General features: G+C 37.9%; 1 protein-coding gene across 3 annotated transcripts in view; it reads left to right on the top strand.

Moving 5' to 3' along the window:
- The window catches only part of WWP1 (WW domain containing E3 ubiquitin protein ligase 1), a 100130-nt gene that overhangs the window by 51007 nt on the left and 22531 nt on the right, over positions 1 to 26592 (top strand). For all 3 annotated transcript variants that reach the window (XM_063451274.1, XM_063451276.1, XM_063451275.1), the window contains exons 3-10: positions 7941 to 8079; positions 17558 to 17682; positions 18751 to 18891; positions 18975 to 19044; positions 20540 to 20721; positions 22170 to 22500; positions 23626 to 23721; positions 25403 to 25577. In XM_063451274.1, coding sequence (XP_063307344.1) covers positions 7941 to 8079; positions 17558 to 17682; positions 18751 to 18891; positions 18975 to 19044; positions 20540 to 20721; positions 22170 to 22500; positions 23626 to 23721; positions 25403 to 25577 — 1259 coding nt within the window. The remainder of the gene's footprint in view (positions 1 to 7940; positions 8080 to 17557; positions 17683 to 18750; positions 18892 to 18974; positions 19045 to 20539; positions 20722 to 22169; positions 22501 to 23625; positions 23722 to 25402; positions 25578 to 26592) is intronic.

The following is a 26592-nucleotide window of genomic DNA, read 5'->3' as shown; positions in this document are numbered from 1 at the left end:
TGTTCTTGTCTAGAGGGCTTGAGCATTTTTTTTCTTTTAAAAGATAAATTAAAGACATTGTAAACCTTTATACTTTAAAGTACATGTAATCTTAATCTGTTTCAAATGATAACAGACCGTATCCATTCTGCGACCTATAATTTTTGATCTCTAATATTTAATGTTAGAAAAAACTATCTAGGACAATCGTTTAATACAGGGCTCGACAAATTCCTAGGTGCTTTGTATGCTGACGGCGAGGGAGCTTTGATCTCCCTTGTGTGTTGCATAGTGATGCCAGAGCTGGCATATGACGTCACTCCGGCCCCGGCATCACTAAGCGGCATGAGGGAGCAGAGCAGGGAGATCACAGCTTCCTCGCCCCCCCAGCTGACCACCCACTGGACTCCAGGGAAAACAGATCCACTCCAGCTCTCCCAAAGGTAAGGAGGCTTGGTGGCATAAAAGTGCATGAAAATTAATGTGTGTGTGTGTGTGTGTGTGATTATCTCTGCAAATCCAATGCTCCAGAGCGTGGAGGCCCTGAATGTACTGCATATTATGGATGCACTTTAGTGGCTGTCTGAGTGACTGCCACTAGGCAGCAATGTAAACACTGCCTTTTCTCTGAAAAGTAAGTGTTTATATTGAAAAGCCTGCACTGACAGGCTATAGACCCCAAACCCACTACATAAAGCTGTAGTGGTACTGGTGACTATAGAGTCTCTCTTTAAGAATTGTCTTTTTGTTGTTAAAAATAAAGCTTTGCAAGTTTTAAAAACCTGACTCCTAACTTTGTTTTTAGATAGCTAGTAGATTCAGAGCAAATTTGTCAAGCTCTGGTTTAATACAGCTAGCTGATCTAACTTCTTGTTACATTGTCTCTAGTTCTCTCATGATCTTACCAAACCAAGCTCCGGTAGGAAGTTCCTCTGCAATTCCCCGCATTGAAATAGGGCAGAAATGACTAATTCTTCCATAATTTCACAGAAAGGAATCCAAATTAGAAGATCAGTTGGAGAATACAGGTACAGAGTTTAAATGGCCAGATGTGTGACATGTGCAACTGGATATCATGATGGTATGTGTGCTTCACTTCTGGATCCAACTGTATAAAGGAGACTGACTGGTCTCATATTGCATTTTAAGGAGCAGTGATGTGGAATGAGATTCCTGAACTGTATAAGATTGAGAACTGAAAAAAATACTTTACGTGGAAATGTTCCCTTCTTTGGCATCACTTGTCAAGAGGACAATCTTAGTAAACATGGGCAACCTATCCTTACGTATACAACTTGTATTTTATCTGTGAATAGAGGGGCAGAGACATGGACTATATTTTGTTGGTTAGACATGTCATGTTTTAGTCTTAAAATCATTAAAAAGAACCCACTGTATTTTTGGGTATCAGTTGTGTGACAGACCCCGGCTGGGTACCTCCGACAAGCACTCTTCCTAGCTTCAACCGGGACACCTGTAGCGCTTCAGCCATTGTAGCTTGGCTGGGGTCAATCTGAAGTTTTCCACCCTGGAACACGGTCCTGTGTTACAGCTCAACGTAATCACCTGTCTCACCCAAACACTAGCCAAAATTTCGCTATGGGCGATTAAGAACTGATTTGATTGAGTGAACCACAGGTTTATACAGGGGGTCATCACACAAAACAATACAAGTCACTCCTTGGAATCTTGGTGTCTAGTACAGGATTAGGTCAAGAGTCCATAATTGAATTGCCTGCCTGCCACCAAGATCCATTACACAACAGCTATTGTATTATAAACTAATTTCTTCCCTTCTGTTAACCTTTTATACACATACTCGATAACACAATCATCTCCCATAGTACAAGAAAACTCCTAAAATAATATACAGCAGATGAAAGAAGTGCCGGACTGGGGATATAAAGCTGCACTGGAAAAAAATAAATGTATGCTAGTAGTCTGTGTCTGTCTGTCTATCCTACAATATTGTTTCCCGCACTCTTCCCTCATAAACCATATATCCAAAGAAACCAAGGTGCTTTTCCAGCGCAAAGAAATGAAGAAGAAAAGTGTGTTCACATTCGCATAAATAGATCTATTAATGTGAATAAACTTTTTACTTCATCAAATCCATTGAGTGCTCTTGTTGTTCATATATATAATCTCCCTACAGACAAGCTCCTTGACACACACATGCTCAAGCTTACTGACACACATGCTCACCACAGACAAGCTCACTCACTGGCAGACACACACACACACACACACACACACACGCTCACTCACCCCGCCCCTCCTCCCCAAACACACACACGCTCACTCACTTGCCCCACACACACTCACTCACTCACTGGCAGACACACACACACAATCATTATAAAGGGCTGAAGCGAGGGTAGCAGCTTTCGTGCAGGAGGCGAGGCTTGTGAACACATTGTCTTCTAAACAATTTGAGCAATAATCAGGAGGATTACACATCTGAATGTGAAACCTATTACATTCTGCCTGGAGAGAAATCTGTATTGGTAAAGCCATTGCTTTCCTTTAGCAAAACATTGTTTTTCTGTCTGCTCTGCTGACGGGCCAAAACAAATCATCCTGGCATCAAACACAGAGCTTACCTTTCCCTGCTGTGTCACATCTGCTGGACAGTCGCATAGCAGTGTGTATGTTATCAGTTTCATGCATGCTTTCCTGCCTCACATTAGCTTAGCATAGCAGCGTCTTGAGTGCCGGAGTCTAAAGTAAAACATCGATGTCACTTCTCAGTTGTCATTTTTACGGTTTGAAAATTCATTTGGAATTGTTCTGTCTCTGCTTTTGTAGTTTGAATGTGATTGGAGCCCACAGAATGAGTTTGATACTGGTTTCTCTGAGAAACATTACTTGTCAAAAGGCTAGGGTAGTGAAGTGGGTCACCGGGCCTTGGAGTCTGTGTAAGAGTATATGTATCAACCATTCATTTTATAGTGGTAAATAGCTAATATTAGGATTTTGTTAGTGTTCAGTCTGTAAACCGTAAAATAAAACAAAGAAAAATGTCAATATTTTAATAAGGGGCTCATAATTTAAAGTCCTAACTTAACTGGCCAGGATAAAAGTTACTTGTCACCGTAAATGTCCTCAAATGCTATCTTGGTTTTGATTTGCCTTTTGTCTGCCGTTTATACTACTGAGTAATCCATAAAGTACAGTACAAACAAATAAAATATCTCTAGCATCTCATAAATGCAGAAGTGTTGTGATCGCATCCGCTTCTGCATCAATAAACTATACAAACCTACTCGGTCTTTCAACAAGTCTCAAAAGCATAGATAAAACAAGTCAAATTCGTCTACTAATTTTAATGGACAATTGAAAACCCCCTCAGGCCAACTTATTTACCATGACATGCGAGATGTCCTATCACAGTGTCTTGGCGCAAGCCCCAGACTGTACCCGCGTGCAGCTGCAAATCATGCTGTCTGAGAGAAGAGGTAGGGATCTGAACGGTCTGGTGAGAAGAGGTAGGGATAGGTGTTCACCCATGTTAAGTGTATATGCTATACATGTAGTTATCCCTTGTGCGCAAATATAACTTCGTCCACTGAGCTTTCTGAGAAAAAGGGCAGTCTTCTACCTGCAGTGACATTTGCCAATTGCTGCAGTTATAAGTAACTGTTGGACAGGGGCTGGGCAAGCATTTTTGTTGGATGCCATAATACTTCAGATTTTACGTTTTAAACAATTGTGGCATAAGGTTAGCACCATTGTTATATATGTTTTTGATATTAAAAGGAAACAAATGGGAAACTATTTGTTTCAGTGAGGATAGCAGTGACACGTTATTTGTAAAATGTTTATCACAGGAATAAGCAACTAAGTCAGCCCAAACTATAAAAGTCATCTAATGTATTTTTTTTTTTTTTTATGTTTCTTGTAAAAACATGCTTTCGGTTATCTGGAAGGGAGAACAATTAAGTAAAAGTGCTTTTGACTTTGTTTAAGGGGGAGCCGGGGACCTAAACTTTAACAGGACAATATTGCATTGGGAAAACATTTGTATTCCTAGCGCTGTAGTGTTCTTTTGATTAATATTTCTAGATTATTATTATTCACATTGCTGTAACACCAACTTCTCCCTCCGTTTTAAAATATTGTGTAAAGGTTATATATATTTTATAAAGGGTGAAACTTAACAATAAAAGAGACAATTACAAAATGTTACATGAACAATAGGACACTGCTTGAAATAGCTTACAATTTAGTGATACAGTATCTCACAAAAGTGACCCCTCACATTTTTGTAAATATTTTATATCCACACTGAAGAAATGTTGCTCTGCTACAATGTAGTAAGTGTACAGCCTGTATAACAGTGTAAATTTGCTGTCCCCTCAAAAAACTCAACACGCCATTAATGTCTACACCAGGGATGTCCAAATTCTGGCCCTCCAGATTTTGCTGAACTACAACTCCCATGTTTCTCTGCCTGTTTATTCCATTCAAAGAATCATGCGAGTTGTAGTTCAGCAACATCTGGAGAGGCCAGAGTTTGGACATCCCTGGTCTAAACCGTTGGCAACAAAAGCGAGTACACCGCTAAGTGGAAATGTCCAAATTGGGCCCAATTAGCCATTTTCCCTCCCCAGTGTCATGTGACTCATTAGTGTTACAAGGTCTCAGGTGTGAATGGGAAGCAGGTGTGTTAAATTTGGTGTTATCGCTCTCACACTCTCTCATACTAGTCACTGGAAGTTCAACATGGCACCTCATGGCTTGTTTAGTCTTGCAGTGTCCACATTCATAAAAACAGCAATGCTCTGTTTACATTGTATGGTTAATCCAGCCTCTAGTAGATGTCTCCCTGACAGCCACTAGAGGCCGCTTCCGCTATTCTCCATGTGAAAATCGCATTGAACTCACGCAGCGTGAGTTCAGGTCTCCATAGGAAAGCATTGAGTAATTCTTTCCTATGGGCGGTTTGAATGCGCTTGCAGCTCTGGCCGCGCATGCGGCTCCACTCAGGAGCCCGGCGATGAATTAAGGTAAGTTGCTGAAGGGGGGAACCTAACAACCCTATAGGCACTAAAGTGTTCCTTTAAGTCTCCTAGTCCTGTCTCCACCCCGGTTTGTCTTGGCATTGACCACTGACTTGTTTAAACTCTTTGCCACAAATGCAACTTCTAACTCTTATTCTACTTCTATCATACTTTCAGGTTTAGGTACTAAAGTGAGCAAAGTTAATTTCAAAATTAAGGCTTAAGTAATTTGACTGGAAGAATTCAAGCTATTCCTCTAGTTCTGCTTCTTTGGCCTTAAAATTGCAATTCACTGTGAATTCCTGGCAATTCTCACTTTAGCAAATAACCCGGTTTGTGTGCAAAATCTTAAAAAAAATAAATAATGGAAAGCACTGTAAATATCTGCTTTTGAAAGCTAGTTTGTAAACATTATGTATATGCTCAAAGTTAGACCTTTTCCTCTTTGGTTTTTACAATTTCAATTCATCTTGTTGAGTCAGACTCTACTGTTGGGGGAGGAGGGGGGGACCAGAGTGCTTTATAGTGTAAAGAATACCACTTTGTATTCCTTACCCCATAGAATCTCTTTAAGGTGAACGTTATTATATGCCATAAAAATGTATTTAATTGTTGTGTGAATATGATTTGTCACCAAAGTGATTTGGGCAGCAGCAGTAAAAATGCAACTGATTGCCTTGTGCTTTTCAGGGTGGATGTGAAGCATTAAGCTGGAAAGCATTTGAACAGATTTCAAAAGGTTTCTGCTGGGATCTAATAAATAAGCGTTTGTACAAAATTGAAGTCGAAACACTTGGTTTGGTAAAGGCCAATAAAACTCTACCTGACATACATTGTTGCATTCTACACCATAAGTGGTGGGATGAATTGGGTTACTTCTAAGAGTCCTGTCTGAGCTGGTTACATTTTATTAGAATTTCTGCATTAGTGTCATCTCTTTAAAGCTTATTTCTCACTAATAATTGACATTACAGTCTGATTCAATCCAGGCAGTAACTGTAAGAATATCTTTGCCTTGAGTGTTACTAATAGCTGGAGAATTGCATAGCATTTTCAGAATGTTAAGCATGCTCACATTTCATTTTACAAATTGTGACCTACATACTTTAAACAGTATTTTTTGGATGAGATGTTTAAATGTATTATTTTTGCACATTCTAATGCATAAAAATGGTTACTTATAGCTTAGTACTACCGATATACTGAATGAGGGGCTGAGGAGTATCTCTTTAACCCCAAAATTATTAAATAAATACAATTATTATATGTGCACATTAGTTTTAACCTGGCCCTGACACCAAAAAAGTATAGGCATTTCTTCTCTTCTATTAACAGTATTGAAATTCCATTAATATTCCAACATAGTGAAATTATAGAATACAGAGTGGGCTGTACTTATGGTGAAGTCTTAAGTTTAAACGAGGGACTTCCACCATCAGGTTGTGTCAATTCTCACAGCAATCTTTGGCCCTGGATATAGAAATCCGATATTGTCCAGCTCTTTGTGAGACATGATCTATGGTGGCACTCTTGAGATCATCAGTATTGTTCCACCCTGATGTGAACTTCTGGAACATAAAAAAAAAAAGGAGTTGAAGAGAGAAGATTGCGGAAACCAAGGGCGACCGATTCAGGTAAGTATAATTTATTTCTGCTGCACACTTTGGCCACCTCACTCCACGTAGCAGTAGTGAGGTGGTCAGTAGTGGTGTATTTGCATTTGTCATTAAAGGGACATTATCCTTCAACCTGTTGCTGCAATCATTTAGGAGGAACGTTCTATCTCTACTCAATTGTCTGTCATAAGTGGTCCATTTGTATAGCTGGGCAACCTGGTGTCTATTAGGGATTTTCATGCTTCTGGTAGGACTTGATATACCAACTATCCCATTCTTTTTATGGTGACTAACACAGACTTTTGACTCTACTACATGAATATTGCAGCAAAATGTAATTCTTTATTTTTACAAATATCTGTAAGGTAACACTTTATAAATCTAAAACCACTCTGGTCTTAAATTTGGCAGATATGTATAAAACTATATGTGCAGTATTTGTGTAACCCTGGTAAATCGGCAAGGCACTCTTTGCATAGACTTTGCGTATCTTTGCCAACATCCAAGGCATTTTGTGACATGTCTGAATTAATTTGTAATGAGAGCTAATCATCGTACTGATAGAATGGCTGCTTGTTCGTCTCTCTGAATTAAACGGAATATTAAATAATCCACTGTCAGAATTAGTGACCTAGTCCTGCCATGAACAAGATGTGATTGGCATCATTGTCTGAACTGTAAAAGAAAAAAGAAAGCTGGCATTAATATTCCATACATTTTGTCAAATCCAAATTAAATGGCACATTAACATAATATCCGTGAATGGATTTAAATAAAATTGCATATCATCCATAATCTGCCAAAACTCTGATACTAGTTTTTACCAGACATTAAGGTATTAGACCAGCTACGTTTAAAGTTATAGGTAAGTGCTCAATTTTCGTTTAAATTCATATAACATAGATTTAAAGAAGACCTCACAATCCAGCTTGGTACACATTGCAAAGATGAGGAGAAATAAGAAACATTGTCAAGGTTTTTCACAAAAGTGAGAATTCAAAGTGAATTTCAAATACAAGGTCAATATAGTGAAACCGGAAAAGTTCTCTGTGAGCAATGCTTTCAGGATACCTACACTGGATTTAAATGTGAAATTCACTTTCAAATCTCACTTTATTGTGATTGTGGTTTCTCTCTAACTTCTACCAACTTATATTTTGCCACCCTCCTACAATCTGTAATAGCAGAGGTTGCTTTGTCTCTGGGTCAACTGAGGAACAGCGATTATGCTAAATTCTATATTTTATCTTTCTGATTTTAGTAGCTTGGTAAGGATTTGAGTGACATACACAGCCTTTGCTATTAACAAGGATCAAAGTAACATTCTATTTCTTTTTCATAGTGTCCTGTGCCAAACTGAAGAGAAAAAAGAATTGGTTTGGAACTACAGTGTACACGGAACTGGCTGTCAATGGCGAGACAAAAAAGACTGCAAAATCGAGCAGCTCAAGTAATCCAAAATGGGAGGAGCAGTTAACTGTGTATGCATTCTTTACTTTATATGTCCCTCTATTGCTTCTGTTATTTGAAAGAGATATAGGTAACATGAAAGGAGAGCTGTCACTTCAAATGTGTAATATTATGCTCTGTGTGTGTGTGTGTGTATATGTGTGTATATATGTATATATGTGTGTGTGTGTATATATATATATATATATATATATATATATATATATATATATATATATATATATATATATATATAAAAAAAATGTTAAATAATATTAATAAGACAACCATTTATCAATTAAGTTAGGCAAAGGAATGAATGGTCTCATCGCAAAGATTATTAAAGCTGCCAATGCCTGAAGAAGTCATATTTCATTACCACATGAGGAAGATAAAGTGCTTAGTAGAAAAGTAGAAACCAACAATGGTATGTGAGCGCTCCAAATTAAAATATGACCACTAGAAATTATACTCCAAAGCAGCAGCTGTTGAATAAAACATTTAAATATACACAAAGTATTTATTTATACATATATGAACAATAAAATGAATCAAACATGAAAAAAATTAATGTTGCCACAAAAATATATGTCCAGGCCAAAGTTCAAAGATACACAGTGTGGGACCCCCAACACTAATATTGATAGTGTATCAAAAATAAAAATAAAAACCAAAGGACTGTGCACATCAAAATTAAAAATTAAAAAATGTAGAACATCAAAAAATGAATATCAGACCCCAAACACATATATCGTTCCTGGGGGAGGGAGCTCTTAAACCCGCCAAACAACTAGGTAAAGGTAGAGGGTGCCGCTGTGAATAATCTCCCAAAGTTGCAAACCTAGGGAGTAAGTCAGAGAAACTTACCCTATTCACCCGACCTTCGTGTAAGGTAAGAGGAGCACGCCAACTCCCTACCACGAGATAGGATGTGTAGGTCCGAATTCAACAGCTGCCGAAAATCCCTCCCGGACCGTAAATAAAGCCGGGTGGAAAACAGAGGAGACGGAAAACAGATCGTCTACGCGTTTCGTCCCCTTTGGAGGACTTTCTCAAGACAAAGATCTGCTGTCCACAAACTGGGTTTATATACCCTGCATCTAAAGGAGTGGTCATTCAATTAAGAAATAATGAAGATTAAAAGTAAATTGATAGAGGGCGGATCGCCTAAGGTGTGCATTTAAAAAAATAAAATAAACACAAACTGCAATATAAACATCAAAATAATATTAATAATTATAAATCATAAAGAATCTTGTAATACAAAATATGGTATTAATAATCATCAGCTAATAAGTGATATCACTCTCTCTATTTAATGATAATATTGACAGGTAAAACATGTGGAATCAAGGCTGCATGCAACAAAGCCACTTTTTAAATGTGTCTCTTATCTTTTTCATATTTTAAGAATATTTATATGCTATGTTTCTATATGTATACATACATGTATATATCCTTTCACATCAACCAAAACACAGAGGATTTTTGTGTGTGAATAAAGAACTTCATTACTTATACTTTATTGATTAGAACCTCTCAAAAGCTTCTAAAGTAATATATAAAACAGATATAAGTGCAGAAAATAATAATAATAATAATAATGATCCCAATCACTAAAAATAGCATAAAGAAACACGAGGAAACACATACATCTTGTATATGATCAATATGTAACATATGAAAAAACTTTTTTAGGGAAATTTCATATCGTACAATCATATAAATTGAACAATGGGTGAATTGTCAAAATGAACAAGTTATAATTAAACAGAGCCTAGGGGGATAGGGTCATATGGCTGGAAATATATTAATTAACCCTCATATCCCTTATGATACACTCCCCACTACTAAAACAAAACCATGAACGAATAAAGCTTGAAATAAACAAAGCAAGGGGGGAAAATTTAGGTAATATGCTCCAATTCCTCATTCAACCCATAAGGGTTAAGTGTATTTAGTCGGAAAATCCACCTAGTCTCAGCTACAATAAGGGCTGCTTTTCTATTGAAAGTCTTCTCTGGGATGTGTTCAATACCCATAACTGATCTATATAAAGGGTTACTCTCATGGGCTATCTGGAAATGTCTAGCTACCGGGGATTTCCTATCCTGGTTGATAATCGCTAGTCTGTGTTCTCTAAACCTGGTTTTCAATGACCTAGAGGTCTGGCCAACATAAAGTAGTCCACATGAACACTTCAGTAAATAGACGACGTATGGGGTGTTACAGGTAATCCTTGAAGCTACTTGGAAGATCTCATTATTCCAGGAGGACAAAAAATCAGAACTTCCATGGCATATGTACTGGCATGTCAAACATCGCGTCGAGCCACATTTGAAGTTCCCTACACCAGAGAGTACCAATGTGTTATGGGATTCTACTAAGGCAAGTTTAGATGGAGCCAACAGATTCTTCAAATTTCTATTTTTCCTGAAGGTTATTCTGGGTGACCCAGCAATACTGAATTTCAACCAAGGATCCAATAATAAAATAGACCAATGTTTGCATAAAATAGAGATAATCTGGTCATATGCCCTATTAAAAGTAGTGGTAAATATGGGACCTTTATTGAGAGAAACATCCCTGGTGCTGATATTGAATTTGTTCCGGGAATTAGGTCTTCTTTTAGGAGTTGAATTTTCCAAAAGGGATAACACTTCCCTATGTTTGACCAATAACAGAGGTGGTGTAACTGAAGACTCTTGATCAATATAGGGATCTATGAGTGAGCTTCTAGGGATGTTTCTAGCCTTTTGGTATGCCTGATAGATGATGCTCGGATCGTAATCTTTATCCAAGAAGCGTTGACATAGTTCCAAAGACTCTTCCTCAAAGTCCTCTAGAAGAGAACAATTGCGACGTAATCTAATGAACTGGCCAAACGGGATGTTACTGATCCACGTTGGATGATGACCACTCGTTGAATGTAGAAAGCCATTGACGTCCACCGGTTTCTTAAAGGTTTTAGTAAGAACATGTCCAGGTTTCCCCCATAAAACCAAATCCAGGAACTCAATAGTTGTCTTATTTTTATTACTTATAAAAGATAGTCCCCATTCGTTGTTGTTGAGATATTGGACAAAGTTGTCAGTATCATCAAGATCACCTTTCCAAATACAAGACGTCGTCGATGAATCTTTTATAAAATATAAGATGTTCTCTCCTTACAGGATGGTTTAGTACATGAGTGGATTCCCAAAGGCCCATAAAGATATTTGCATATGCTGGGGCAAAACTGGCCCCCATTGTTGTACCTTTTACTTGTAGGTAAAATTGCCCATTGAAACAAAAATAATTATGGTTTAAAATAAAAGATATGCTTTCCAGAATTGCTTCCACTTGGCAAGGAGGGAGGAGGGGATCTTCCAAGAGAAAGTGTTGAATGGCTTTCAAGCCCAAATTGTGGTCAATGTTTGAATAAAGGGCTGCCACATCCACAGTCAACCAACAATAATTATCCTGCCAAGTAATCTCTTGCATCAATGATAGTACGTGTCCTTGATATATGAGGGAAGGTTAATCATAATTTTCTGAAGATGAATGTCTACCCATTTCGACAAGGGTGCTGTAAGAGAACCAATCGATGAAATGATAGGTCTAACGGGTGGGTTAGTAAGGGACTTATGGATCTTAGGGAGGAATTAAAATATGGGTGTATTGCCTCCACTGGAAAGAAGAAAACCTTTTTCTGATTTGTCAATAACCCCTATATCAAACATCTTGTTCACCCAGGTTTTAAGATACCTGGTGAATTGAGTTGTGGGATTAAATGTGAGAGTTTTATACTAGTTCACATCTTCCAGGATCCGATGTGCTTCCTTGAGGTAATCCTCCCTATCAAGTAGGACAATCCCTCCTCCCTTATCCGCCCCCTTGATAACGATGTTATGATCTTTCTTAAGGTCTTTCAGTGCTGTCATTTCCAAATTCGTGAGGTTATATTCTAACCTTCGATTTCTTTGTTTAACATTTAGACTGGTGACTAAGGATTTAAAGTCCTTCAGTACCAGTTCGTAGAAGATAGGTAGAAATCCTCCTTTATCTGCTACAGGATAATAAGTAGAAGGTGGTTTGAGGCCTGTGGTTATGCTGGCGTCTACAACCTCCAAGGCATCAATTGTGATCCCAGACTCTGTTTGTTAATTGAGGAGACCTATCAGATTCTTGGGTATAATTCTGTCTTGTGGGTCATTTAGAAATCCAGGACATTCATTTATGCTATTTGCCTCCTTAATATTGAAAGACCTGGTAAGGGTCAATTTCCTAATGAATTGATTGAGATCCCTGAATAGATCCAAAATATTAGGATTCCTGAGGGGGGCAGAGTTCAAACCTTTATTCAGCAGGGAGATCTCAGAGGTTTTCAATATATGAGTAGACAAATTAAAGATTCCCACTAAGGGAGGCACCTCACTTTGTTGGGGTTCATCTCCCTTTCCTCTTGTTCCCCTGTGGGTGTATCTCTTTTCCTGCCTCCCCTCTTGGAAAATAGCGGAAAAGTCTTGGGAATATCTGATGGACCTGGGCATCTCTTGAAAAGCCTTGATTGTGGGACCGTGGTGGCTTGGGCCTGTGTTAACATCTAAATCATTGGTAGATCTTTTGGTAAGGAGGTCCCTGGACTCTGAGAGAGGAATATGATTAGGATTATCTTGTCTTCTCCATGTATTGTTGTATAGCTTCTTCGGGGTGTAGCGAGTATCCCTCTCATCTCGATTGTAACCGTTTCTTGGGGTATAATTCTGATTCATCTGTTTATAGGGCTTAGATCTCGCTATTTCTGCATAAGTATTGCGACCATGTCCAGTAGTCTTACTGTAGGATTCATATTTCTTTTTCTGTTATACTGGCAAAGATTATTAAAGCTGCCAATGCCTGAAGAAGTCATATTTCATTACCACACGAGGAAGATAAAGTGCTTAGTAGAAAAGTAGGACAGACAAAAAAAAATAACATTTAGAAAATAGGGTGGATGAGGGGTTGTCAAACAGTGTATTTGCATTTGTCATTAAAGGGACACTGTAGGCACCCAGACCACTTTAGCTAATTGAAATGGTCTGGGTGCGATGTCCCTATTTCACTTAGTGCTGCAATGTAAAACTGGAGCTACTGGAGCATTTTCGGAATCAAAAAGGACCTTTGGTCCTATATCTGACTCTCTGCATGAGGACCTCCAGCGTCAGGTTTTTTCCATAGGAAAGCATTAAATAATCCTTTCCTATGGGGAAATCCTAATGCAAACGTGGCCATTGCTGTTCATGCGCATTAGATCCCCCTGCCGGGTGACGTGTGTGGGGGGGAGGAGTGTGGGCGGAGCCTGACCCCAGCGCCGTGGGACATGGCGCTCGAATCAGCTAAGTGACTGAAGGGGTTTTAACCCCCTTCAGCCCTGCAGGAGGGGGGCGCGTGGGAGAGGGACTCTTTATGAACATATAGTGCCAGAAAAACGGCTTTGTTTTCCTGGTACTATAGGATCCCTTTAAGGCCAATGTCTTTGGTACATAGTGTCTGCTTAACCCCTTAAGGACACATGACGTGTGACATGTCATGATTCCCTTTTATTCCAGAAGTTTGGTCCTTAAGGGATTAAAGTGACAGTCTAAGCTCTAAACAATTCTATAAAAGGAATGAAGAGGGTTAGCGCTTTAAAACAGAACAAAACAAGGCAGCAACTTAAAAAACCCTCAAAACCCTTGAGACACAAATGGGTAAAATAAAGGTAAAAGCTGTGCCAAACAAATAAATAAAAATAAAATAAAAATAAAATGAAAATAAATGAAATAGTCCAAGTAAGGAGAATCCAGATAAAATAAGATAAAAGTCAGTCTTAGCTGGATGTATCTTCTTTAAGATAAGTTTCTACAATGATGTTATCCTCGTAGTCCTTCCTCAGGTAAATCCAATAATATGAAAAGATAAAACAGATATCCAAAATAGTGTAATATGTTCTCTCTTTTATACAGAGAACACTATTGTTTTTTTATTTTTTATTTGAGTGGCACTTACCCCTGAAGAGAAGGAAACCGCATTGTATTCCATAAGCGGGGATTTGTACCGCTGTACGCTTTCTACGTTAGAGCTGGTTATAGCTCTATCAAATGGGAGTGCTATATCATTCTCTTTTTATATATTATATCTTAGAGAACATATTACACTATTTTGGATATCTGTTTTATCTTTTCATATTATTGGATTTACCTGAGGAAGGACTACGAGGATAACACCATTGTAGAAACTTATCTTAAAGAAGATACATCCAGCTAAGACTGACTTTTATCTTATTTTATCTGGATTCTCCTTACTTGGACTATTTTATTTATTTTCATTTTATTTTTATTGATTTGTTTGGCGCAGCTTTTACCTTTATTTCATCTAAACAATTCTAGTTTAATAAAGTGGTTTTACTGTTGAATCACATGTTTTTGCAGCCCAAGCCACACCAACTCTCACAGCCTACCTTCACACTTCCTGCAAAGCGAGAATAAAATGTTATGCTTCCTTTATTGCACAGTGTGTTTAACTTGAAATTCCGTATCTTTTGCTCTGGTAATAGCGTGCCAGCGCATCCAGGAGCCTCGTGTGTGTGGTTGCAATTTAATTAACAAACCAAGCGATTAAAAATGTCTAAAGTAAAATCTGATTATAAAGTAAGCTATTTTTCGTGGAGGCTGTTAGTCACTGTCAGGGGAGGTGTGGCTAGGGCAACATAAACAAGTGTTGTAACTCTAAATTGCAGAAAATTGTGCAGTAAGACTATAGAGTAATGATCTATACGTCAAAACTACTTCATAAAGCAAAAGTTGTTTTGGTGTATATGGTATCCCTTTAAATCTGTCAGAATACACTAAGAAAAAAAAAAACTTGCTGAAGTAATGTAGGGGTTTTACACTCTTTAACACCTGAGAGGAAGCAACTAAGACAATTTATAAAAGTAAAATTGTCACTTTTATAAAGGGTTAATGAGACAGTGGGGATTTGCAATTCCTCACTGGGTCTGTGCACCAGTATGGCAGGACTAGGTCACTACTTCTGACAGTTTTCAATGCTTTGCAGTTAGAATTATTACAGGCATTTCAATTCTTGTGCATGTGTTCCCCTGTCCTTATGCTTTCCTATACGAAGCATTGAATTGGCCAATAGATCATCAGAGCTGATTATCTCCCAGAGGCAAAGCAGTGGTGAGGGACCATTTCATCACTCGATTAAATATGTCCTAATGTTTTTCTGCTACTGTTTGCATCGTGCCAGTACTGAAATGAATTGTGATGTAATTTGCTAAATCGTTAACATACATTTAAAAGACCATGGAGCATCACATGAGGAAAAAGTATACGTTTTTAGGGGTGTTTTATTCAGTTTGGTAACTTTCTCTTTTAAATGCAGCTCAATTACTCTGGGGAAATGCCAATTCTCACCCACTTTTTCTGTTATGTTTATGCCGATAATGATTAGCATATTTCTATTGGGGAAGCCTTCTGCTACGAATAGGAGAGAGTAGTGCACACACATTAAAACGGGGGAGTACTTCCACTAGGGTGCTAGGGACGATTAGGTCTCCACAAAAGTCCAATGGTAGTAGATACAAATAACCAGTCACGCATGATGGTTTCTTCATTTGGAACACAGAAATGGAGACAATAATGAGCCTTTCTTTCAAATAAAAACTGCCGTCTGGAAGAAACTATCAGGGTGCCTGGATATTTGTATCTATAACCATTTTGCTTTCTAGAAGGCCATCTGTGAGTCTACTTATATGAGAAAGTTGCTTGTGAAGTTAAAATGAATGCATTCACAGCAACTTGCCAACTGACCAGAGCCGATGACCCTATGGTATTTTCTTGTTGTCAATTGCATGGTTCCCTTAGAAAGCCACATCTGTGAGCAGAAATATATTTGCTGCCTGTATGATGTTTTGACATCGCTACTAGGTGTCCTTCTTTTAAATAGCAGTGTCCTTCATTCCTACCACTGTTCCTTTTAGACTTTAAGCCTATTGCTGGCCTCTGTCTGATATCATTTGTTATTGTATAAGGTGGAGCGTAACTCATTTTTGTCAGAGGGGGGCTGGCTGTGAAGCCCAGGGATCATACTTTTATGTTAAACCTACTGGAAACTGTTTAACAATAAAATGTGTCCCTTTAAGGTCCTTTTCAAAGAACTGGAGTAAAAAAACGAAAATATGAGAACAATGGAAAGCTCTGAGAAAAATAGTGAACCTATACCATTTACATATATAGCAAAAACTCCAGAGAGATTCAATAGCTTGCTATTGCAAGACATGCATCAGAAATATTTTATAAAAAATACACTGGTTGCAACAAAATCAATGATCGTGTCCTTATGTTTAATAGTCAGTGCAGCTAAAAATGTATATACACAAAGGATATGGAAGCAATTAGGCTTGTTTATATTTATCTGAAGCTGAACATTTATTGCCATATGCATTACTGCCAGTTTAATGCCGAATGGGAAATGAAAGTGAAGTGGAGATTTCTCTAGTTTAGCAAAATGATCACTTTAACCCCTTAAGGACACATGACATGTCTGACACGTCATGATTCCCTTTTATTCCAGAAGTTTGGTCCTTAAGGGGTTAAACAAAATTTTTAAGGCGTTCCTGATTTAGAAACCCAAGAGGGCTATACGGATTGCTTTAAAAGGACACGTGAATTAACACAGTCTTGGCATCACTGTTTTGGGAGGAATGTGTTGCCCCTGCAGCCGTGCCGAATGAAAACGGTGTCATTTCTGAGCTCTATTCATATTTTTGCAATGCAGCTATAGTTGTGCATGCGCCATATGGCTGTGATGCTTCTCTATAAAAAGCATCTCATTGGACACAACAGACCAATGCTCTGCCTCCTATCTGTGTTTGAGGAGGAGTTCTGCACTAAATGCATTGATGAAAGACAATAAAACCAGATAAATCCTTGTAAACCCGTATGTTAAGCAAGACATCCCACCCTGTTCTTGTAATCTTTTTTTGTTCGGCTTACTTTTTCTAGACTCTCCTTCATCTTTTTTTCTTAATACGGCCAGACTGTTCAATATACATGGATTAGTAATCTAGAGTTAGAATAAGGCTATGTCATGGAGGAGGAGTCACAAGGATTACTTCTTTTGTCCTGCCTCCAGCTATCAGCCGATAGGATAAACTCAAATGTCCGCGCTAACTACGGGCTTACAAGCAAAGGATTTATTGGTAAGTAGACAATTTTCCGAGTGTGTTCTTCTTTCCTAGAAACACTGTCATCACGCCATCAGAAGAATTTGTTTGAAATGACTTATTCTGGCCTAACATCTTTTTTAAAATGAGAGGTTCTAGAAAGAAGGCACATTCTAATGCTGCCCTGTCTTGGCAGTCATAGGCCTCACATCTTTGGTGAAATGTTTCCAACTTTACTTCACTCTCTGGTTTTCAGTGGTTTTTAAAGCATACATACATAAAATAAGACTAATTGTCAATGTCTTTTTTTTTTTTCCTTCTTCCCCTTCCTCCCTCTCTAGGAACGTAACGCCAGAAACCACACTTGAATTTAAGGTATGGAGTCACCATACTTTAAAAGCAGATGCACTGCTTGGAAAAACCTTTGTAGACTTAAAACAAGCCTTGGAAACCCACAATAGCAAGTGTGAGTGTCGGTAAATAGCTGGAAACAGATATGTGGGTTGTGTGTGTTAGTGTTATTTTAAAGAGGAAATCACTTTTGATCGATTGTACATTAGAATAGTAAACTAACTGAAAACCTGTTTTATTTTGATTTGATATAACCAGTTCAGTAAATCAAAAAATAAATCTCATTGTGTTAATTATAACAAAATATCAACCGCAACAGAGCTCTGCATTACAACTCCCCTTAACACACCAATAAAACTAAAAAGTTGATCGCTATAACAGAATAAATGTCAGTATTAAAAAATTTAGTAAAGCATGAAAAGCCATAAAACCTGAAAGTACAATGTTTTACGAACGCAGCTGTCCGTGTAAACTATAAATTGTTGACTCACAAGTTTCAGAGCCACTTCCAAAGGTCATGGTGTAACCATAAAAGAGTTTGGGTAGCCTTTTTCTACTTTCTGTAGTAATTGAGTTGGTATGATTTAAGGAGATATTTTATTGCAAAAATGGTTGCGTATGCGTATGCAGACATTAACATTGTACTAAGTTAATTTCAGTAACCACCTCTCCAAACTCTACTGTATTCTTTACAATGTCTCTATCTTAAAAGGAGTTTGTCAACCATTTCTTGTTCACATGGTTTGTTTTGTGTAGTTGTTATGGCATTCTAATAATGGTTTAATTGTATATACACTTAGTGTGTTCATGTACTCTAACCCATTTAAATAGTGGATTTAGAATTCTCATCAACACACACTGCATGAACAGCAGGTACGATGCAATGCAGTCTCTGTATACAAAGAGTGGCAAAAGCATTATCTATCCTATAGAGCTTACCTTTCTATGTTCTGTTACCTCATTTTGCTGGTTTGTGTGGTACCCAAATATTTCAGCAATGTTTCTTGTGCCTTAAATAATGTGTCATTACAAAAGCACAAAAAGTTAAGGATCCAGAAAATTTTGGATTTCTCTGTAATGCTTTGAAAGAGAGTGGTGATCATTGAAGAATGTGATATGGATACCCATGTATGGGTTCTATATTTTCTGTTGATTTACTAATCACATTTTCTATCTTCGTCAGTGGACAAAGTAAAACAGCAGTTAAAGCTTTCGTTAGATGGCAAGCATGGCACTGTCCAGACGGGTGAATTAAGCATTATTTTAGATGGTTTGATTGTAGAACCAGAATCCCTCAATACCAGATCAACATCTCCTCCACTCAGTAAGTTTCATAACTTGATGATATTCCTTTTTTTTAATCAAATGGAAAACAAAAAAAATGCAACTCTGTTTTTGTACTTGTAGTAGAAATCCAGCAAAATGGTGATGCTATTCGTGAAAACGGAGCTGAAACCTCTTTGGAGGCAAGAAGGAGGTATGATCCACCTTTTACAATACATTCTTGGCAGATGTTTTACATTTCCCTCACTGACTTGCAAATCACACACCATATTTTATATAAATTAGGTCTTGAAAGATGTTTCATGTCAGTGTATTCATTTCATTGCAAATCTAATTTACTGTCCTTGTGCGAGTGCTTGTTTTGTCACTAGAGTCTTTTACTAAATACTGTAAGGCAGGTCTTATAAAGTCTGGCCAGTTGTGTAAGAGTTGAAAAGTTAAAGGGACTCTCCAGTCACCATAACAACTTCAACTAAATTAAGTTATGGTGCCAGGAGTCCCCAGTGTGCATTCTTATCTTAAGGGGATAAAGCATTCGCGAAAAATCTAACATCAAAAGTTGCCTACAGCGCCTATATGCAGGTAACCCCGGCGGCATCAGGCATCTGAATCTTACCGGAAGCACTTAGTGCCACCGGGCAGGGTCGCCACCAATTAGCTATAGCAGTCTCTACTCCAATTAGTACGTCCTTATTGATTAAAAAAGATTTATTTGGGTCAATAATCTGTAAAACATTACTGTTTTCTGATAAATGTCAGTTTAGGTTGGTCTAAAAGCAAGCGATTAGTGGCAGTCAGACAGTTGGTCACCAGAGGCACTTCCTAATTAAGACCTGCATTTTTTAAGAAATTTGCATTTGGCATCTTCATGTACAGCATGGTGATGCTGAACACAATTGCCATGCAGGAGCGTAGGAGGTATTTTATCAACTGAATTAAGCTGAAAGAGACCACATTCACACTTTCTTTGCTGATGAACCAGGTTTCTAAAGTTCCTATTAGTTAACAGCTGGAGCATCACACATCACATGTAAACCTCTCCCAGCTATTTATGACATTCCTGTGATGCCCTCTTTGGAAGAAAATGGTGATGACATGATCCCTTTCTACATGCTGATGCATTGAAACGCCAAGATCAGCACATACTTATAGAAAAGTATTACTTCCATTTCCTGTAACACCATTCGCTTTTGTTTCTGTGGCTTTATCATTGTTATTTTTTAAATTTTTATCCTTAATAATAAAAAAAGACAGTTTACCGTCAACCTGAAATAAAGGGTTGTGAGGGTATATATATCTATATGATCTAATTGAAGGCTGGGTTCCTTTTTTCAGAGATCTTTTAGAACTTGTAGCACAATTTATCCCTTCTGTCTGTCTATGTTTTGCTTTAATATGGATTTGGTGACATTGAAACATTGTATCCTTACCTTGAATTTTGTCAGGTAGTTAACTCTTTTATTGCTGATGGTGTTTATATATTCCTGTTTTCACACCCCGGTGTGGTATCTGCATTTTCTCCTGCTTGTTAGAGGGCTTACAGTTGGTTACCTTGCCAACTTACAATTTAGGGGTTTCGTTATGGGATTAAACACGTGTTATTATTAATCTCTGTTTCCACTTACTACTGTTTACTTATCACTAGATGTGAATTAATACATTTTTTTTTTTATATATCTCCTTTGAAGCTCTACTGTTGACGTTCCCAACGGGACATCTAGTGAAACCCCATCCGGTTACACAGAACAGAATGCCTTTAATGCACAAATAGCAAACAGAGACGGCGCCCACTCCTCTCCTCATGTTGCAGCCAGACCCAAAAATACACCAGCACCAAATCCACTTAATGCTCAGACGGGCAGTAGAACTGGTAGGCACACAATAATACTTTTCCATTTAACTAAATACCAACAACTTCTAGCAGTCTATAAAATGATGGTGTTTGGCACTAAAGTGAGATGTGCTGTGAAGTCCTTGAATGGCTGTTCATTGTAGAATAAGTGTGGGGCAAATAATTACCTTGCGAGTGGAAGTTGGGCAATGAAAATATCTTGGCACAAATACAAGCTTTCTGTCACAAGACCGTGAGCCAGAAAGTCTAAATTTCCTACGCAAGCTTTGTGTGCCATGCGTTCAGTGTTTGATTAACCCCTTTATGGTGAAGGACACGGCCTGTTTTTGCTCAGAAGTGCTTTTACGTCACTGCCCTTCTTTCAACATCCAAATTAGTAAGCACAAAATAAAATGTTTTGCTTTGTTCCACTGAGCTAGAAGCACAAGTGTGATCAAATATTACACCCCAGCTGTTTTAGGACTACATCTCCCATGATTCCTTGCTAGCCTGTATTTGCAGGTTATGCCTGGTCAACGGTATGCACACTCTGACTTGAGTCCCACCCCACACAGGTTTGCAACAGGGGAATGAAAACAGAGGAACATTTATTTCCCTTATTCATCCATCGTTAACATTTCTTTCTTTTGGACTATGCTATTTTGGCCCAATAAATGTATTTACCTCATCAATTCTCCAAAGCCTCGAGTTTCCAAAATGTTAGTACAATAAGTCAAGCATTTAAAACCGTTTATTTACGGTCATTGAGAATGAAAACCATTTTTTTTTCCCTGTGGTGAACCAAGGTTTTTCCTTTTTCATCTATTTAGAATTGCCTAGCAATGCAGTGTTAAGCACAGTCGTCCCTTTTCAATGTTACATTGGCACTTTGTTAGAATATGTGTGTCCCTGTGTGGTGGCCATTTAAAGGGTTAAAATAAAAACACATTGAAAAGACAAATTGTTCCAGACTTCGAGTGTTTTAAGAATCTTGTCACCAATTATGAAAGAGTTTTGTGAAGGGCAACAGAAATGAACATTTCATTCTTGTTCCAAGGACACATTGCTGGTTTAGCAAATTCTATGCATTACTTGTATATTTAATAAAGTAAATAACTATTCAAGTCACATGTACAATAATTCTGGGCATTGTGGAAGCACCTAATCGTGTGTAGCTCTATTGAATTAGCACACCTGTCAATTAGACCTTTCATGTAAGCTTAAAATCTCCACATTCTTTATACCACAATTAGTGTATTTAGCGCAAGGTACAGCAAATGTATTTTAGCCTGCAACAGAGGCGGCTAAAAGTTACTTTGTTGGCTCTTAATATATCTTTTGGCAACCTGTGATCTGTAAAGTAATTACATATTGTTTGTGCTTGACAGTTTATTGTTACTGTTCCAAGTGGAAAAGATGCTCATTTGTTAGTGTGCTGTTTGAAGCCCCAAATCCTTTTCTGAAATGTGTTAATTGTTCCCTTTCAGTTAACGGCACAACTGCTGCAAGTGAAGCCAATAGCACATCATGTCCTGAAGTGTTAGCAGCCCCTGCAGGATCATTCATATCAGATTGCACAGACAATACAAGTGACCCAGCAGGTACACAGGTGACCTGCACTTCAGAAAGCAGCACACCCACAGTAAACAGTACAGTCAATGCTGCACCTGAACCTGCAAGGGCTACAGACTCTGTGTCATCTTCTGCTGCTGGCAGCACCAGCCCCGAAGCGTTGAAACCAAGGCAATCGACAGCTACTGCCTCTGTGGATCCTGTAAGACAGCAACCTAGCAGCACTGCAGAGCCCCTGCCACCTGGGTATGCGGATGTATTTTTTTGCTTTTGCAGACGGCTAATGATCATGGACCAGAGAGCTGTCACGTATCCTCCACAGTGTCTGCAGTGCAGGCATATCAGTCTGGTCCTCTCTTCGCATACTCATTCCAGCCTGCAGTTTGTGTGTTTTCAAAGTGATAATAGAATTAATGTTTTGTTTTTTTATTTATTTTTTATTTATTTTGATGAATGTTTATCAGAGGTGAAAATGTTTCTGCCGTTGCTCAAAACTTTGAGTGCCCAAGAACTGGGAAGTTTTCACCCCTTTGCTTGCTTTTAAGCATTTAGATTATTAAACTGTAAGAGGTTGGTTTGTGACATCAGAGTACATGTGAACAGCATGAGATATTATGGACATGTGCAAAACATGAAATGAGGATGAAATTCATAATTCAAGCTGTCCCTGTAATAGTGAAATTTTAACAAAAAATCTGAAGTTAAAACTACTTAACGACCAGTGTTTCCTTTTTGTGTAATGGGGCTCTCCTGAATACTCTCATAATGTTCCAGGGCTGGGACGTGCATGCGTTTGGTGGTACATACCTCACTGACAGGCATCATTTCTTATTACAATGCGATACAAAAGGGAGATCTTCTGAAAGGGGGAGATAAATCTCAAAATACAATTCATAGAATATTTTACATCTAACCAATATATGGATATCATTTATTTTATGTATATTACAGTTTAAGGTTAAAAAAAAAAAAAACAGAATTCACAAATATGCCAATGTGCCTTTACTAATGTTGAGCATGTCTGTTAGGAATCTAGAAAAAATATCGCTCTCTATGCTTTGAAAGCATCCTTTCCACAGATAACACTCCGTTATGAGTCTGCGAACAATCTGGCAGTTCACTTTAGTCCTCCTATTTAGAATCAAACTGTCTTCAAATGGTTTACAACTTACCTAGGTATCTTGGGTGTCATTCAAAAATGATTTATCTCCTGAAAGCATAATCAATACAGTCGCTGTGGTGCTTAATGCCCTTTAAGCTTGAGTACCATTGTTTAAGAAGAATGAAAAAAGTATATCTGACAAGCATTAGGCATATGTAAAACCAATATCTTTTTTTTGTGTGTGTGTTTATAACCTCATATTTTTACAGATGGGAACAAAGAAAGGATCCTCATGGCAGAACATACTATGTAGACCACAATACAAGGACTACAACGTGGGAGCGTCCCCAGCCTTTGCCTCCAGGGTACTGTGACTTGAATTTTGTTTTCCAAAACAAATCTGTCTCAACACACTAACAATACCAATGAGAATAGTATGAAGTGGAAACTATATTTAAAAGAGCCCTGGTAACAAAGATAAAACCATATACATTGTGCTATCACACTTCCTCTGAAGGTCACCTCTTTGCATTACTTTGGGGGGCATATTTTACTGTTTGAGCATGTTTATGAGCATGTACTTTGATCCTGGTGAGTTTGCAATCTTGTCCTCTTAATTTTGGGAGAATTTTCAAACTCTTGCTACAATCATTGTAACATTTGCAACTAGGTGCAAAAATTCTACTGAAACATACAAGCGTGTGCTGTAAATTTGGTGAGTTTGTGAGAATGCATTGGTCTGATATTTAGACTGTTTCTGTGATTCTATAATGCAATCCCATAATCTGTTTAAACCCTGGAGATTTGTCTACCTCACCCATGGTGGTATACGCAGAATTCTGGTGATATGGGCCAGCGCAGTCCTTATTAGGTAATGCAGGAAGGTTAAATTGTTTCTATTACATAGAGAAGAGATTTTGTTTTTCTGTCTTTTTCAAATATTGTTTTATCCAAATCATCATGATAGTTGGTTACATAAATTCCAGTAGATAAATGGCGACCTCTTGTGGTATGGGATCAGATTACCTGTAATTTGGATTCTACTATGGTGCATTGCAGTGGGACATATTCAATACAACAGTCTCGTCGTATAAGACTATCTGCAGAATGTGAGAGTTAACACAAGCATACATGTTACTAAGTGGTTCTGTTGCATAAAAAAAACTAAATTAATTGTAATACTGTAAGAAAAAGGCCAATATATTAAAAAAAATTTATAAAACCACTTTTAGGACTATGAATTCCAGTGTATATTTGCAGCATGCAAAAAAATCCCCTGTTCATTGATGGATGTGCAATTTATTGTGTTTTGTTTAGTTTGTGTTTTTTTTTTGGCAATAATTTAGTGTTTTTGGAATGTTATTTGGTTACTATAAATGCTTAGTGAGTGAAGATTTTTATGAAAAGTAACTTGATTTAAATACCTGAACAGTTTTAGAATATTCTACTGATGCTCTACCAATAGGATGTCAGACTAAGATTATATCTAATGTACAATTTTTAAACTGGATTAACAATGTGCATGACATACCTTGCCTTGAAGAGCATTAAATTCACCTAGCAAGCATCCTCGTACCTGGCTGAATGAACACTAAGCAGATGTTATCCATCTAAGTTCTACTTGAGGAATCTCCTGGCCCTTTGAAGACCTTAGTCAGTGTAGGACATACTACCCAAAGGTTTCGTTCAACAGGTGGTGCACTTTTGCCTGCCCTTAAATTGTCAGATAAGATTTTTATTTATTGATTTTGTTTTTACACCATTGGCTTAGTCTCCATTGTCTATAAATATTTTTTTACAGTGCCATGTTTGCTTATGCTGTGAATTGCTTGATCATTGAGTTTTTATTTAGAAACTGAAGGCACAGTGATTTGTCTACGAACGTCTTCATAATACGAACATCCAAAACTGGGTTCTACTTCGCCTTCAATTTACAAATTTCTTAGCTCTCCTTTCTCAAGTTTTATAAAATACACCATGTCATATTTGAGAAGTATAGCCAACTGATAATTGTATCTTCATAATTACAAGCTGTGCATCTTGTAGGTGGGAAAGAAGAGTCGATGATCGAGGAAGGGTTTATTATGTCGACCATAACACACGAACCACAACATGGCAGCGGCCTACCATGGAATCAGTCCGAAACTTTGAGCAGTGGCAGTCCCAACGCAATCAACTCCAGGGAGCTATGCAGCAGTTCAACCAACGATACCTCTATTCGGTAGGTATTGACTGTAGGTCACTTGTATTTTTGCTAATGTCACAGTTGATGGCCTCATTAGATTGGTATCTGACCATGTCATTCTTTTTTTTGTGTGCAGTGTTACTATATGTTGTAATAGAGATGGGTTGGTTGGGCTGTATGAGCTCATAATTTTGATTATCATTTTAACCATGGAAAAAATAGTATTGATTAGTCATGTATTTTAATGCTCTGACTATATTTAGCTCCCAAGTAGATATGTGTCTTTAACAACTGTCCTAAAGCATTCTGCAGAAACGCTCTGGGTCTTGCTGGAGCATGGAAAGTGAGCACAACCAAACAGAATGCAAAACTGCAACTTTTCAAATAGAAACATTTTGCTTTGGTCCATGGCACCATTTTCAAGTTTAGACCAGTCTCAAGCTTTCATTTATAAAATGTCATTCTCGTATCAGTCATTAGTGCCCTGGAAACAACATTTTACTTATTGATTCTTTACCAATTTTACTACAAGCTAAAGCATTTGGGGGAGAGCTTTCTTTTTTCGAGAGCTTCCACAAATTGCTGAGAGTGATATCCCACCATAGGTCAATAAAGACTCACTTAGCATCAAAGTTGCTGATGCGATTTCCCCAACATGAATGTATTTGCACTTTGCACTGCTGTTGATGGAAGTTTAATCTAGGAGCAGCACTCCCATCTTATCAGTCAGTTTGGGGCCACTTCCTGTGTTTCGATACCTTGGATTCCTGGGTACCAGCAGGGATTTATCCCCTGCTGATACCTTTACTGCATGACGGTCTATGCCGTCACTGGGCATTAAAGCCCTGCACTACATGATATTGACCGTCATATGGTCCTTAAGTGGTTAATATAGGATCCTAAGATGAATATACTTGTAAATATTCAGCTTCAGGCATTTATCAGAGCTGCTTGTAACTGTTCTAATAACTCCCCTGGTGGGATATTAAACAGACAGGAACTCTGTAGGTAGAAATCCATCGAGACTTTTTTTACAGTGCATGCAATCGCA

The sequence above is a fragment of the Pelobates fuscus genome, chromosome 4, assembly GCF_036172605.1.
Source record: "Pelobates fuscus isolate aPelFus1 chromosome 4, aPelFus1.pri, whole genome shotgun sequence".
Lineage (NCBI taxonomy): Eukaryota > Metazoa > Chordata > Amphibia > Anura > Pelobatidae > Pelobates > Pelobates fuscus.
Note: the sequence above shows the minus strand (reverse complement) of the source record. Positions and strands in the feature narration are given on the sequence as shown.